Source organism: Callorhinchus milii, unplaced genomic scaffold, assembly GCF_018977255.1.
Source record: "Callorhinchus milii isolate IMCB2004 unplaced genomic scaffold, IMCB_Cmil_1.0 Scaffold23, whole genome shotgun sequence".
Classification (NCBI taxonomy): domain Eukaryota; kingdom Metazoa; phylum Chordata; class Chondrichthyes; order Chimaeriformes; family Callorhinchidae; genus Callorhinchus; species Callorhinchus milii.
In genome coordinates, this window is record NW_024704764.1 from 679991 (window position 1) to 695056 (window position 15066).

The window sequence follows — 15066 nt, forward strand, 5'->3', positions numbered from 1 at the left end:
AAACATGTTCACCAGGACTGCAGGAGAAACCTTCTCGTTCTGATGAGTGGGCTGGGAGCTTTGACATCTGGCAAAAACAGGCAGATGGAGGACCTCGGTTTGACGCCATCCTCCAGAACCAATTGGTGCGAGGACTTTGAAAATAGTGGCGGGCACAAGGAACACAGAATAAATAGACTCGAGTGCGCCTGCAACTTCTGAGGACATTTTAATTACAGCAGCAGCCCGTAGGGGGTGCTGTGGCCTTAAAATATGTTTTACATCAATGGCTCTTCTAACCTTCAGACTCCAAATACAGTTATTCTTTGGAGGAATTATTACCCCCAAGAAAGCGATGAGTTGGGGGGGAGGAGGGAGGAGGTGACAGGGGTTCCTTGTGTGGGGTGGTGGGGGTTGGGGGGGAAGTCAATTACACGGTAAGGATCAGTTTGTGGAATGTTACTTTTCGCGCAGACGCAATTAAAGGGAGAATTCCTATTTAACAAACCCAGAACAAACACGGACATTACGGAAATATATAATTGGAGTTCACTGTCTTTAAAAAGCCGACACCTTGAGTCAACGAAAGTACTGTGCAGCATTCAGCGAGCCACTCCCAACGATAAACACACAAAATCGATTCGTTAGAATAAGTCTTTTCAGAGCCAGACTATCTCGCGCCCTCAATAAAATGCACACAATAGATTTCTCATGTCCCTGTGCTCTTGCAAAGTTTTGTGACTGGATTTATTTATTGAAAGGGAAGGGGAGAGATTCTGGGCTTTATTATGTGACCGTACATACCACTGACTATTGGAGTTGCCCCCCCCAACCCCCACCCCATCCCCAAATGAGCAAAGGACTGCTCCAAGTAGGATATTCTTTGTTTTAATGTTTTTGGTTTTACACATGCGAAAACCCTTCACTTTGTTTAATAGAATCCAAACCAAACAGTTTTTCCATCCTAACACTACACCTGAAATTCCCATTTATTCGAATGGAATGCACATTCTCTGCTTGGAGGGACACATCTTGCTTCCCTAATTCTGGAAAGTATTAGGCTCAGGTTGACAAGAGCCAAGGCTTGGGACCCAGAGTGTGAACTGGGATAACTGCTGGAGTCTAACCAGCTAAAAAACACATAACTTGCTATTGAAAGCATTGTCTGGCAAGCGCTTTCCTGCTACTTGTCCAGCTAGGACAACCCTACCCATTGGGTTTTTTGCTTGCAGGGTTAACAGGAGCACAGTGGGAAGAATCCCTACCCCCAGTGACTGTTGCACCCCTCCGTCTGCTACTTCTGAGCCAGGTCGGCTGTGCTGTCAGTACTGCAGTCCCGCCCCGGAGTACTGCGTGTCCGCCTGGATCAGCAACTGGACTTACAAGCCCACAGAAGGCGGACTCGATTCTGACATTCCGTGCAGCTCCCAGAAAACCCCGCTTACTCCCCTCCCAAGAAGGAGTGAGCAAAGCGACACTCTAAACTAATGCAACTTGTGCCCCACAAATCAACAGCTTCAGAAGTGAAGGTCAGAGCATCAGAAAAGGAAAATCAGGGGGTTCCAAAAACAAAAGGCTGAAAACCGCAACCAACTCCTAAAATCCCTCAGTGCTCATAGCGGTCCAAAAATGAACTTGGTCTTGAGAAGGTAACAATTTATCTTTATATAGAATATCCTGAGCCCCCGACATGACCGCGCGCTCACTAGCCACTGGAAAAGGCTTCTTTTAACAATTAAAATGTAGGAAATAAAAGCTTTTTGGTCGGACTGGAGGAAGCTCAGGCCAAGAATATGCAAATCCTTGGCTACGAGCAGCTCTGAGTTCAGCCAGGTTGTCCCTCTTTTTGGAGTACAAATGTAATTTGTTGGTGTTTGGAGGGCTTCAAGACCAGCCCCAGACAAGCCTCTCCAGACCTCCTTGATTCATACTCGAATAAAGAGTGAGAAAAGCAGCTCCAAGGTCTGGTTCCTGAAGCCTTATGATTTGGGTTTGAGAGTCTTGTCCAGTTTGCTTGAGACCCACTTTAGGTAGGCATTTCTGAAGCTGAACTCCTTGATCGGAGGCCCATGAATGGAGATCTTCAGCAGGTTTTCCAGTGAGGTGCCGGACAGCGAGTTCCCCAGCCTGCTCTGCAGTGCGGCCTCCCTGCTGAACCCTCTCTCGAGCTCGGCAGTGGTGATGGGCAGAGCCAGAAAGCGTTCTGCCAGCGAGCTCACCGTGGGGAACATCAGCTTCTGCTTGAGCGCCAGCTCACACACGTCTTTGGCGCTGGTCAGTGCGTTGACTCCCGGCTGCGATTCTACAAAGTTCATGAAGCTGACCAGCTCCTGTTTGCAGCTCATCTCGAAATCCTCTTTGTCGCTTTCGCTGGAGAGCGAGGACAGGTAATTGGTCACAGTCTGGATGTGCTGGCTCTTGGAGTCCGGGGCGTATGCAGGGTCGAATATGGCCGTCATCGCAGTGATGGTCGCCGCGTCTCCCGGTTCCGAGAAGCGAGCCTTGAGGTCATCCGTGAGGTTCCGGGCAAACATCCGGCAAATGCTCTCTGCTGCTCTCCTCTGGGCACCTCCACCTTTGATCTGGTGACTTTGAAAGCTGAAGAAGCCGGCGTTGTCGTCCCAGCCACCCGCGGGCAACGTGGCCAGAAAGGTCTTCAGCATCTCCCCGCTGCTCTCGCCGCTCAGTTTATTAATCGTGGTGACCGTCGACTTGAGCAGCGAGTGGGCGATGGAGAAGTCAACCCTTGCTGTGTGGTAGCTTTTGCACAGGATGTACAGCTGGTGCAGAATATCCGCCAGAAAATGGCTGCAGTGGAGAAATTTGTAAGTGCACATGCTCTTTGCCAGCCCAATGGCTATCGCTGACCCATCGCTGCGGAGAACAGAAACCAGGCAGCCAAAGTTCCGAATTACAGCCTCGATGGAGGCCCTGACGGTCAGCCACCGGGACGAGGTCTCTTTGAAGGGACTGCTCTGCTTCTCTGAGTCTCGTAGTATCTTGAGCATGGCCTCCAGCCCCTCCCTGCTGGCCAGCACGTTAGCAAAGTATTTATAGACGGAGGCCAGGACATGCTGGTACTTCACCAGGTAAGGGACGGTGTCCGCAGCTGACACGCTGCTCAGCGCTAACCGGTGGGCGATGCAGTGAATCGACAAGATACCCGGAACCCGTGCCTTTAACTGAGTGACCACCTCGTGCTTGTTTTCAGTGGTGATGGACACGCCGTCGATCGCAACGCCGCACATCTTGGTGACGTCGAGCCCTTTCCCTTTGAGCATCTCCGCTATCTCTGCCATTATCTTACCTGCTGTGGCCTCCCCCATTTGCTTCAGCGCCAGGAAGTAGGTCTTTGGCTCGTAGCCTCCGGCCACTTGTTCGATGATTCGGACGTACAGTAAAAGGCTCTGCTCGGGGAAGCTGTGGGACTGGTCAACCAGGATGCTGAAACAGTTGGCAGACTGCGCCCTTGACAGGATTCCTTCCTCGATGACCTCTGCCACGGCTTGTTGGAATTCCCCGATGGATTTGTCACCCTGGTAGGAGATGTGCTTGTCGGAGAGCAGAGCAGACAAGTCACCAACTCCCTGAATCAGGCATAAATCATTCAGAGCTTCTGTACTGAAGTTGGGGAGCATCTCTTTGCCTGAAAAGTACACGTTGCGAAGAACGCACATCACAGCTTGCTCGGACTTTTTGAGGCTTTCCTCTTGAGCCTTTAATGTGGCCTCGGGCTTTTTGTTGGAACTTGGGGCCGCTTTACGGCTGTTCTCACCTGAGGAAAAACAGTGACATTTATCATGCAAATAGCCCTCTATTTGTCCCTTCACTGTTTGCCCCAGCCACGCTCAATGGGAGGCAACAGATTTGAACTTGTCTGTGTGCCAATTTTCTGCTCTCCTAAATGCGTTGCTGACTTGTGCTGGGGCTACAGCCATTGACCAAGTAGCCATTGATGTAGGAGTCTAGATAGTGAGGTGCCAGTGGGCTTGGTATCACAGCCAAGCCCAATTCTGTCCTCATCTAATGCCATTGCTTGAGCTCTTTCCAGCAGGTTTAACCAGAGATCAGTTGAGTCAGAACACGGGGGTATTGTTCCCTTCTCTAGCCCAGGATCACTGGTATGAAGTGCATTACCCCTACTTCCCCCTAACTCAGCAGGTAACAGGGCAGGAGCCTGGACCTTTCTTGGTTTGTTCGGCTCGGCTTGGCTCGGCTCAGCACCCCACCTCACATGCCTTCACTGAACCATGAGGGTTCATTGATCGTTACATATTTGCCTCATAAACCAACCTTTGTAAAACTGACTGCGTCTCTTGGCTATGAAGTCCTCTCTTACATGTCGTCCGTACGGGCTGTGAGGTGTTTCTGTTTGCACATCAAAGGGATGTCCGACTGGAATCTCAACAAAGGAGCCTCGAGGGAGCCGATGAGCTCCCAGCTGGTGAAGCACTTGTGAGAGAGTCTGTTTTCCTGAAAGACAGATAAAGATTTGCTTGTTTTTAGTCACCTCTTATCCTCTCCTCCCCTCAGAGCAGACTGGCCAATTACCTCCTGAATCAGGCATGAAAGGTTCAGAGATTCTGTTTGCCTGAAAAGTTTTTTTTGAAGCATGAACCTCACCAACTCGTGCTGCAGTGCAGTGGAGGGATGTACAGCACAGGACCAGCAGCGATAGAGTGACCATTCATCCTGTATTGGTCTGGATAGTGACTGTGGGCAGGTGAACTGTCCACTTAGTAGGGAAGGATCACACCTGATCTAACCATGTTTTCAAATGGTATGTGCAGCTTGGGACGTCCTGCAGATGAATGTGTATTTTTGATCACCAGAAGATTGTTTTATTGAGGAGCTACAATACAGATCTTTTCGTCACATTATTATGTAAGCCAAGTATTTCCTTGTATTTGTTATACAACAACAACTTGCATTTATATGGGGCCCTTCATGCAGGGTAGCGTCTTGGAGCACTGATAGTATGTTATCAAGACATCTCAAAATGCTTAACTGGATTCTATTATGAAGCGTAGTGATTGTGTTTCTAGCAGAATTATTTCCAATGGGAATTCACGCCCGGACTAGAACTTCTGCTCTCTGGTCAGGGTAGAAAGATATCGGTTTAGTATTCCTAACGTCATTTGCAAGGATTATTATTCAGAACAATAAATTACACCCAGGTTTATACAGTTAACCCAGAAATACCGCAAAAGAGGTTTGGATGAAGAAGCTTTGAACGATTTCTTGGGCTTACAGATGATTCCAACTGGTGCTTACGCTCTGTAAATAAATACTTTCAGCTGTTTGTTCTACATTTACCCGTTCCAGTTCATATATATATGTATATATTCCTGGTGTGCCCAACATGTACTTGCACTTATCACATGTCACTGATGAATATTTCAAAGTGCATGTTATTTACCTCCTTATCTTACCTCCACCAGCAATTGCACCTCGGACTGATTTCTCTACTCTGGCTATGCATTCCTCAAACCTCATTCCTCTAGCAATGGGGATCAGCCTCGGTATTGTCCTCACTGTTTCTAGACCTTGGGATATCCCGCACCCCCCCTCCGCCCCCACATCCCCCTCTCTGTATGCCGTAACTTAATCATTCCAGCTGCCAATTACCCTCCATTCTAAAACATCTGCTTTCAAGTGCAGTGGTAATGTATCAAAATAATAGATTGTAAAAATTCACAGTCACTGTCTCGCAACAGATGGTGATACAGTGCTTTTATCCTTCACGTGTTCGGATGCAGAAAAAAAAACTTGAATCTTTATAGCGCCTTTTATCTTAAAACATCCCAAGGTGATTTGCAGTAATTATTGTCAGGTGTAATGACTTGTGGATTTTAGACAAATGCCTACAAGATGCCATGAGCAGCCATGAAGCAGACGATGTGAAGAAATTTCTTTCTCTGCTTCAGTAGCGTCACAAGATATTTTAAGCGTTCTGCGACGCCAACTGAGTGAAGGGCACTATATAAGTGCAAGTAGTTGTTGTAAAGTCCACCCGAGGAATAGGCAGACGAGTCCTTGGTTTAACATCACACAGAGGATGGTGCCGCTGACTAGACAGTATTATTTGGCTTGTTCTGTTTGCTGTGCTGTTTGGGTTGGTTCCCGGCTGGACTAGACAGTGGGAGTGAGCGCAGTGGTCCCAGTGCTCACACCTACCTCTGTAAGAAGTAATGCTTTGGCTCGGTCGCCCAATCGGTGCTGAATCCTCCTCCTGTAGGATCCTCTCGTGCCGGGTTCGGGTGGCCACGGTCCGGTAAATGGGAGTCTTGGTCCTCATGATCTCATCCGAGGGGCTGCCGGAGGAACAGGGTGCTCGACGCGAGTCTTGTAGCTCTTCCGGGGCTGCAGGACACAGTGAGCGTGTTATCTTAGTGACCCTCCAAAGACAGCTCTGCCACACGCCCAGCACATAAACTGGAGCCTGGCTTGTCACTCAGAAAGTGGGGTAGAGAGGTTGGCGTTTAGAGGCTGGCACTGGGGGAGTGAGGGGGTGGCACATGGGGGAGTGAGGGGCTGGCGCTGGGGGAGTGAGGGGCTGGCGCTGGGGGAGTGAGGGGCTGGCGCTGGGGGAGTGAGGGGGTGGCACTGGGGAATGAGGGGGTGGCACATGGGGGAGTGGCGCTGGGGGAGTGAGGGGGTGGCGCTGGGGGGAGTGAGGGGCTGGTGCTGGGGGAGTGAGGGGGTGGCGCTGGGGGAGTGAGGGGGTGGCACTGGGGGAGTGAGGGGGTGGTGCTGGGGGAGTGAGGAGCTGGCACATGGGGGATTGAGGGGGTGACACATGGGGGAGTGGGGAGGTGGCGCTGGGGGAGTGAGGGGGTGGCACTGGGGCCCAGACAGAGTTCTATCAAAGCCATTAAAGTAGTGATAAATCCTTTGGCCTGTGGGAGGATTCCCCCTCGATCTTTGTCAGGAATGATTGATGACTCAGATCAAAATATTGGTCGTAAGTTTAGAAACCATTATAAATCTTAAAATACAGTTAATGGGGGTCTAATGCACAGCGATCTCTAGCAGCATTCCTTAATAAGGAATCCGAGCATAGAGTTCTCCCAATAATCCTGAGTGCCTCACACCAACCAGGAGGGGAACTTCACTCCGAAGGTAGACGGTGTTGGTTGCTTGGTTACTTATTAAAAGAATCCTGTTGAAAATCGCCATCTGTTAGATCCCTTTAAAAGGAGCGGTATTTTAGGTGAGAGAGTTAGAGAGTGAAGGTCTCACAGACGAGAGCTTTAACGAGGGAAATGCGTGGCCGGGGGTTGGTGCGGAGCGGGGTCAGATGCAGCGAGTTGGCTTGACGAGCAGAGAGCGAGAAAGAAAGAACTCACCTGCGTAAAACGAGTAACTGTGGCTGCTGCCTGTGAGCTGAGCGCCGCTCTCCTCCTGTTTAATGCGTTGAGAATGATGGGTGCTGGTCGCTCTATGGATGATTGTCTGCGCACTCGCAGTCTCGTCGGATGAGGTGTCAGAGGAGTCCGAGCTGTATGCTGTTTCTTGCTGACCTGAAGGGATTGGGATGGGGGGGAGAGGGGGAAAAACGGTCCCTGTGAGTGATTAGTAGGCTCTCACTCTATGTTCCCAGGACATAATTACATCTCCTTCAAACTTGCATTTAAACCCCAAAACCTGCCTGAATGATGTGCCTCTCAGAGCCCAGTGAAAATCCAATGAACTGTCTGCATATCAGGGAACTCTGTACCGGATTCTCCTGCCCCTCGGAATGGGTAGTGGGGAGAAACGAATAACTGTTTTTCAGAAAAGTGTTCTACTTCACAAATGAGGTGAGCCAAAGGATGCTGGTAACCTATGCCAGGAGGAGGGGAATCACAGCCGATCATGTCCCTATTGACATCCCATCCTCACCTGGCCCTGTCCTCTCCTTAACCGGTGTAGAAATAATAATAATAATCTGGTCACTCAATCCACGATTATTCGTGGGACGCTGCTGTGCGGAATTGGCTGCCCGTTTCACCCACAAAATATAGTCAATTCACTTTACAATGTATTCCGTGAAGTGCTTTGAGATGTGATAAGGCACTATATCAAATGCAAGGATTATTATTATTAAGAATCTGAGCCCATGTGGCATTTGTGATGTTGTATTCTGGAGAGGTGTGAATACTTGTCTGACCGAGGTCACCTTTTTGAAGAGGAAGCTCTTAATACTTTTGTAATACTGATATGAGAGGTAGCAATGGTCGTCCTCCTCTCTCTTGCCTCGCTCGGCCTTGCTCTGACTGCCTGTTGCTGGCTCGTTAGAAGTGCCTGGCGTCTCTCGCTGGCCTCGCGTGTCTAAAGGAGCTGGGAAGAGGCATTTAGAAATCCTGGATGCGGTACATGCTAATTGTACACACACCAAAAAAATACTAATTTGGTCACTCAATCCACGACTGTTTGTGGGACACTCCTTTGTGCAATTGGCTCTCTGTCGCTTCTGCCCACAAAGTATAGTCAATTCACTTTACAGTATATTCTGTGAATCGCTTTGAGTCGTCTTGAAGACGTGATAAGGCGTTATATCAAATGCAAGGATTATTATTAAGTACGCACTCAAGTGGAATTCTGCGTCAAGGCAAAAAAGATAAACAACAACAAGATTCCATTTATAGAGCGCCTTTCACGTCGGAAGGACGTCCCAAGACGCTGGACAGTTGGGTCAGCGTGTTTTATACCTTTAAAGTGAAGAAACTGTTAACGAGAAATTCCACCCGGGTCCAGATTGACTCCCATTTACGTAGCATTTCGGAGCAGCAGAATTTGGCAAATTGTTGAATTCAATCGTACCTTTGAAGTTGGTTTTCTTCAGTTCTGAAACATTCTCTTGCATTTCATTCCAAAGTCCCTCCAAGTCTCTCCCTCCCTCCTCTCTTTCAAGGCACATCTTAAAAATGATCTTTACGACTGTACTCTGGGTCAGCTTTCCCCTTTTCCCCCCAACTCGGTTTCCACCCCCAGCTTGTCTGTCCAGGCAGCACTGTGAAGCGCTTTATATGCGCCTCTGGAGGTGGCAGTTTTTATTGTGCGATCTTTGCCTGAGTGTTGGCAGACTTGTTGTCTATGGGCGAGAGGAAGTGGATCACAGTAATCAGGAGTGGAAACCTTGGCTGATTTTCCCCCCCCTCTCTAACCCATTAGAGGCCAAGCGTAGTCCCGGCTGAGATCAACTAACTTAGCACAGACCGGAAACCAAACCCGTGATCTTACTGTGTTGGCTCCGCTGCTGGTTAGACTTGTTTATTAGCTATTGATGGAGCTGAAGACCAGAATGCAATCAGGGCTACTGATCGGGGTTGCTGTGGGAAGCTGGGTTGCTTGTTGCTTCTCCTACCGTTGATTTATTAAATAATAAACTTGCTGTCATTGGTAGCTCAGCAGTTTGGGTGGCGGAGCATCTCACCCACCTGTGTAAAATTGGCAGCTGTGCCCTGGCTGGGGTGAGGAGGGCGAGCCCTGCTCTTGCTTGATTCGCTTGCGCTTATTCGGAACGGCGGCTCCTTGTTGAGGCAGGGGATGGGTGGCTGCCATCTCATCCGAAGAGCTGTCGGAGGTCACTGCTGCCTGCCACTGAGCTCGCTGGGCGGCCGGGGCTGGAGGGAACCTCTCAGCGCCTGGAAGGAGAAAGCACCTGTAAGCAACAGTGCCAGAAGATGCACAGCCTGTGGGTGCAGCTCGCTCTTATGGAAGACTCAGCACATTGATCAGGGAAGAGGGCAGACACAGCCGCCAAAGGCAGCAGAGCAGAGCTGTGCCACAGCCTGAGGTGCCTTGAGCTAGTGAGAGTCAGCCTGGGTTCTCGTTCCCTTTCGCTATCTCGTGACTATTTGCTGGAAGCGCAGACACTGGGCTCCGCTGTGGCTGAGCAGCTTAGCCTCACTGCATCAAACAAACGCCAAGTTTATTACTCTCGGCGTAACAATGCTGCTCACCCAGGTAGAATTGTGGCTCCTGTTCCTCAGCTCCTCCCGCTGGCCGCTCAGGACGATCCTCCTCTGCCTCGTCCAGCCTCTGGGCGCCCACTCCCTCGCCGTAGAAGTCTGCAACGTGTGGCCCTTCTTGCAGGTAGCGGGAGGGAGGCATGAACGCTGGGAAACCTGAACCAATCGAGACCTGTCGGTTAACGTTGGCGTTTCAAAGCCCCACAGCTACCTGCACCCTCAGCACGGCATTGGAGTGTTAGCATAGACCTAGTGGAGTCCTGCAGCTTTAGTGGTTAGAGTCAGGGCAGGGGCCGAAACGCTGGGCAAGTTTCCTTACTCCGCACGCCTCCGTGGGAACCTGGTTGTTAGTCGATGGGCGGATCGCTTTCCGGGGGTAATAATCCCTCAAGAAAAAAGGTCACTCAATCAATGATCGTTTCAGGGACCCTACTGTGTGCAATTGGCTCCTGCATTCGTCCACAAAGTAGACGGTCAATTCACTTTACAGCATATTCCGTGAAGCTCTTTGAGACGTCTCGAAGACGTGATAAAGCGTTATGTCAAATGCAAGGATTATTATTATTATTATGGACCATATGTCGGCGAACACCTCTGACAGTGCAGCACAGTCTGTGTAGGCGAACGTGGCAGTTGATTTGGGCACAGCAATGTCAGCCATGAAGTGAGTGAACTTTTTTTTTATTTGGGGGATTGTTGGGCAGAACACCAAGAGAAATTCCCTGCTCTTTTCAAGCAGTGCAATGAGAATCTTTGAACCTGACACCTGAACAGGCAAATGGGGCCTTAGTCTTAACATCTCATCAGAAGGACGGCACCTCTGACAATGCTGTGGTTTTCCAGCATTGCACTGGCGTGACAGCCCAGACGCTGAAACGTCTGTGTATAAGTCAACTGACTGCTGTAACTCACTCAACGATGGGTAGGATTTTACAAATCATAGAATCATAGAATTTTGCAGCACAGAAGGAGGCCATTCAGCCCATCGTGCCTGTGTCAGCTCTTTGAAAGAGCTACCAACTATACCACGCCCCCGTTTCTTACCCCAAAGTCCTGCAAATGTTTCCATTTCAGTACCTATCTTAATTCGCTTTTGAAAGCTATTACCGAATCTGCTTCCACCGCAATGCATTCCAGACCGTAAAAATTCACCTCGTCTCCCCTCAGGTTCTTTTGCCAATTATCTTAAATGCCAAAGAAAATGCTTTAAATCGAGGAAGCAGAGAAATGGGATGACAAATATCTGCCATGAAACACAGCTTGGCTGATATGGAGTCCTGTAGCTCAGTGGTTAGAGCACTCGCCTCGCAAGCGAGAGACCTGGGTTCGATTCCTGGCAGGGCAAAACCTTGGGCAAGTTTCCTTACTCCACACCCCTGATAATAATCCCTCAAGAGAAAAGTAAAAACAATAATAAATTGGTCACTCAATCCGCGACTGTCTGTGGGACACTGCTGTGCGCAATTGGCTGTGCGTTTCGCCCACAAAATATACAGTCAGTTCATTTTACAGTATAGTCTGAAGCGCTTTGAGACGTCGAAGACGTGATAAGGCGCTGTACCAAACACAAGGATTATTATTATATTTTTATTTAGTAATGCCACCTCTGGGTCAGAAAGTCGTGGGTTCAAATTCCACAACGGGACTTGAGATCAAAGTCTGGCTTCACACTCTGTTGCAGTCCTGGGGGAGTGTTGTGTTGTTACAGGTGTTGTGTTTCGGAAGCATTAAACCATTATCTACCTCTACAGGTGCACATTAAAAATACCATGACCGCTGTACAGAAAATTGATCATTCACTTCATGACAGTGTATGGCACAAGTGCTGCTATGTGTTTATCTGCAAAAACAGTCAGTATACTTGGCAGTAATTTACTTGTGAAGTACTTTGAATTGTTTGGACGTGATAAGATTTTATTTAAGTGCAAGTCTGTCTTTAATAAATAATGGCCACTTGGGGAGTTGTTGGAATCTACTCATGGAATTGTCTTCCAATTCAAGGAAAAACGTCTCCAGGAGAGAAAACAAATTAAATAATAGACAGTTTGTGGTGACCTCCAGGCTCCGAGAAGCAACATACTTAAAGCTGATCAATACGTTATTTAATTGCACATTCACCATTGAGCAGACAAATTTCCTCCACGAACCAGCGACCAACACTTAGCAAACTGGGAGAGATGATGACCAGCAGCCAAAGAAGAAAGTGTTCTGGGGACGTTAGCTAAAGAGGCATTCAGCCATCCAACCCCTTTCCCCCCCCGGCACTGTGTCAAGGACTGTGCTAAGTGATGTGCCAATCATTGTATCAAGCATTGAGCTAAGAATTGTGCCAAGTACTATACAAGGCTCTGTGCCAAGGGATTACCAGAGACTGTTGGCTTTGGAGGTGTGCGCTCAGAGAAAATAGGCACATCTGCTTCTCTGTTTATCTCAAATGGCTGTTAATGGCCTCAGAGGCCTTTCCTATCCAGCTGTGGGGTTGTTAATGGCTGAACAACCGAGGAGGCAGGACAAGGTCACCTTACAGCCTCATTTGTACCATCGCAGATCTGAGCTTGCTGTGATTTGTGATGCAGGATCGCGCTGACTGCCACATTGTAATGGCAAAGAGTAATGGATTCCCAGCGGATTTGGAGTAATGTCTCCCACCTGTCTGAGGCTCAGACAGCACTGTTACTGGGTCAGGCTGGTACAAATGGCTGAGACAAATCCTATGCCAATTTTCAGCTGCAGATCATTGCTCAATGCATGTCCACTGGCACCATGCACAGTCTCACTTCATCACCAATTTATCTGGGAGCCTCGTTAACATTTTTGGTCATGGAGAACACTGCCCAGGTCAGGAGGCATAGAGCAAAGAGCAAAACGTCTAAAGTTGTAGATAATAAATGCAATGCAGCATAAGGTTAACTATTTATGCCCAAGCGTTGGTTCTCTCTCTCTCTCTTTTCCGGTGTTTTGGTTCCTGCTGTTTCCAATGAGAGTTAAATGGGTTTTATTTTAGGGTTGAATCATATCTGATAGGCCACGGCCCCATCCACTCACATCCGACAAACACAGCCACACCCATCCTGACAGGTCATTCCATCGTTTTTTTCTCTTGAGTCTCTCATTTTCTATTTTTGTCTCTCTCAACAATTTTCTCTTTCTCTGACTCCCAAGTCTACAGTATTAGTTAGGGTCAGAGTCAGAGATTATTTCAGAAGGGAGTCTGCTTTTGACCTGAAAAGCATGGGTGGCGAGCAAGAGAGTGGCTTTAGATCAGGTGATTTATATATGGAATAAAATGCCAGCGCAGACTCGCTATGATGTGACAATCTGTGATTCTATCATTAGAAGCAGAGCCCTAACCCGGGGTCACTGATGCTAATTGCGGATTCCCTCAAACCACTGAAACCAGAAGCTTAATAATAATAATAATTGCATTTGAAATAGCACATTATCGCGTCTTCAAGAATATTCTGTAAAGCGAATTGCCTGTATATTTTGTGGGCGAAACGCGGCAGCCAATTGTGCAAAGCAGCGTCCCCACAAACAGCCGTGGATTGAAGTGGCCAAAATTATTATTTTTTTAAGGAATTATTATTCCATGAAAAGTGATCCGCCAATCGACCAGCAACCGGGTTCCTACTTACTGCTAGGTAAACAGAGGCGTGTGGATTAAGGAAACTTACCCAATATTTCGCCCTGGTGGGAATCGAACCCAGGTCTCTCGCTTACGAGGCGAATGCTCTAACCACTGAGCTACAGGCAATCAGCTAAAGTAGCACAAACCCGGATGGCATTGAGTGGCATCTGAACAGTGCCTTATCCATAGCACTACGAGAAGATCTCTTATAGTAGCAGCGTCCCTATATATTCCTCTCGCTGAACCTGACATGAAAAGTTTGAGACGCTGAAGGAGTTAAACAGATAACTGGATCATGATTGGAGTCTGAACTTATAGTGCAATGTATGGCTATTTCATTGATGCTCGTGTGACTCACAATGCTCTCCTCTGATTAGGAGAAGAATGAAGAATTAAATTGTATTATTTTTGAAACACAAGAACCTACAGCGATCAAAAAGTAATATTGTGGGAGCAAGAGTGTGAGTGGTCTGCCAGTGGAACACATTGAATAAAGTCCTTGTGTTCACATCGCTTGATCAGATTACTGATCTCCAATGCCTCGGCTTCTCCAGCTACCTCACGTCAAGAGAAAGACAAGAGCCGCCATTTACCATTTAGCTTTTAGGAGAATAAGAACGCTTTTGAATTCCTCGTAACTCTTTGTCCTGATAAGATCGTCTGTCTAGTGCTAAAAGCACCAGTTTCACATTGAACTCTCCTTGCAGTTCCGTTCCATATAGCAGTCGAGCTGAGCTGGGTCCCAGATAAAATCAACTTCCATTCCGCTGACGCAGGGAGTGATCTTAACGAAAGCTCGATCCTATCTGAGAAGAATGAGGGGGTTTTTTTTCTTCAGGCTTACGACTGCTTTTTTTAATAAGAAACAAAACAACAGGATGTGATTTTTAATCTAGATAATTTTTACAAAGATTCTATTTTGATGGTTTATATAATCTTTACTAGCGCTAACCCTTGAGAGTACTGAATGCCACTCGTGCTTAATTGGCTACAAAAATAGTCACTACATCTACAGTAATTACTGTGAAGCCCACTGAGACATTTTGATGAAATAAGGTGCTATTAAAATGCAAGTTCCTCCTTTCTTTGTCTCTCTGCACAAGTCAGGGATTTTTTTATTACATGTTGAATATTTACCATTTAGCTTTTAGGACATGATTGCTGTCTTTAACATTCTAAAGGGGCAAGACAGTATAGATCATGACAGACCGCTTCAACTCGTCCAGAATAGTAAAACCAGAGGACACGGCCTGCGATTTCACAGGGAAAATTCAGAACAAATCTACACAAACACTATTTCAGTGAGGGAATAGTGAACCTGTAGCTCCCGAGGGAGACGGTTGAAGCAGGAAATGTTAATTCTTTCAAACACAGATTGGATAGTTTTCTTTTAGGAAATAACATTCTGGGATATAGCACACAGGGAGTTTGGGACATATGTGCAAGCGTCCGCCAGGAAGGTGGAAGGCGACTAGATGGACCTTAGTCTTTTTTCGTCTAGCA

General features: G+C 47.8%; 2 protein-coding genes and 1 non-coding gene across 7 annotated transcripts in view; 1 reads left to right on the plus strand and 2 right to left on the minus strand.

The window, feature by feature from the left end:
• Nucleotides 1–15066, plus strand: part of LOC103185730 (sorting nexin-11) — a 48949-nt gene that overhangs the window by 12550 nt on the left and 21333 nt on the right. The window lies entirely within an intron of this gene.
• LOC103185741 lies at nucleotides 3835–9700 on the minus strand. Its single transcript, XM_007904400.2, has 4 exons — nucleotides 9402–9700; nucleotides 7329–7502; nucleotides 6157–6342; nucleotides 3835–4452 (listed from the first exon to the last, which is right to left on the minus strand). Exons 1-4 carry the CDS (start codon nucleotides 9523–9525, stop codon nucleotides 4238–4240), a joined length of 699 nt encoding a protein of 232 aa, XP_007902591.2. The 5' UTR covers nucleotides 9526–9700; the 3' UTR covers nucleotides 3835–4237.
• On the minus strand, nucleotides 13617–13689 carry trnat-cgu. The gene has a single exon. It is a non-coding gene; the product is annotated as a tRNA-Thr (tRNA).

Bases quoted from the DNA above. Each gene is read 5' to 3' on its own strand.
- LOC103185741 (XM_007904400.2), bottom strand. From the start codon at position 9,525: ATGGCAGCCACCCATCCCCTGCCTCAACAAGGAGCCGCCGTTCCGAAT. The intron at 7,503-9,401 runs GTGGGTGAGATG...CAATCCCTTCAG, and splicing joins CAGCTGCCAATTTTACACAG to GTCAGCAAGAAACAGCATAC. The intron at 6,343-7,328 runs GTGAGTTCTTTC...TGTGTCCTGCAG, and splicing joins CAGTTACTCGTTTTACGCAG to CCCCGGAAGAGCTACAAGAC.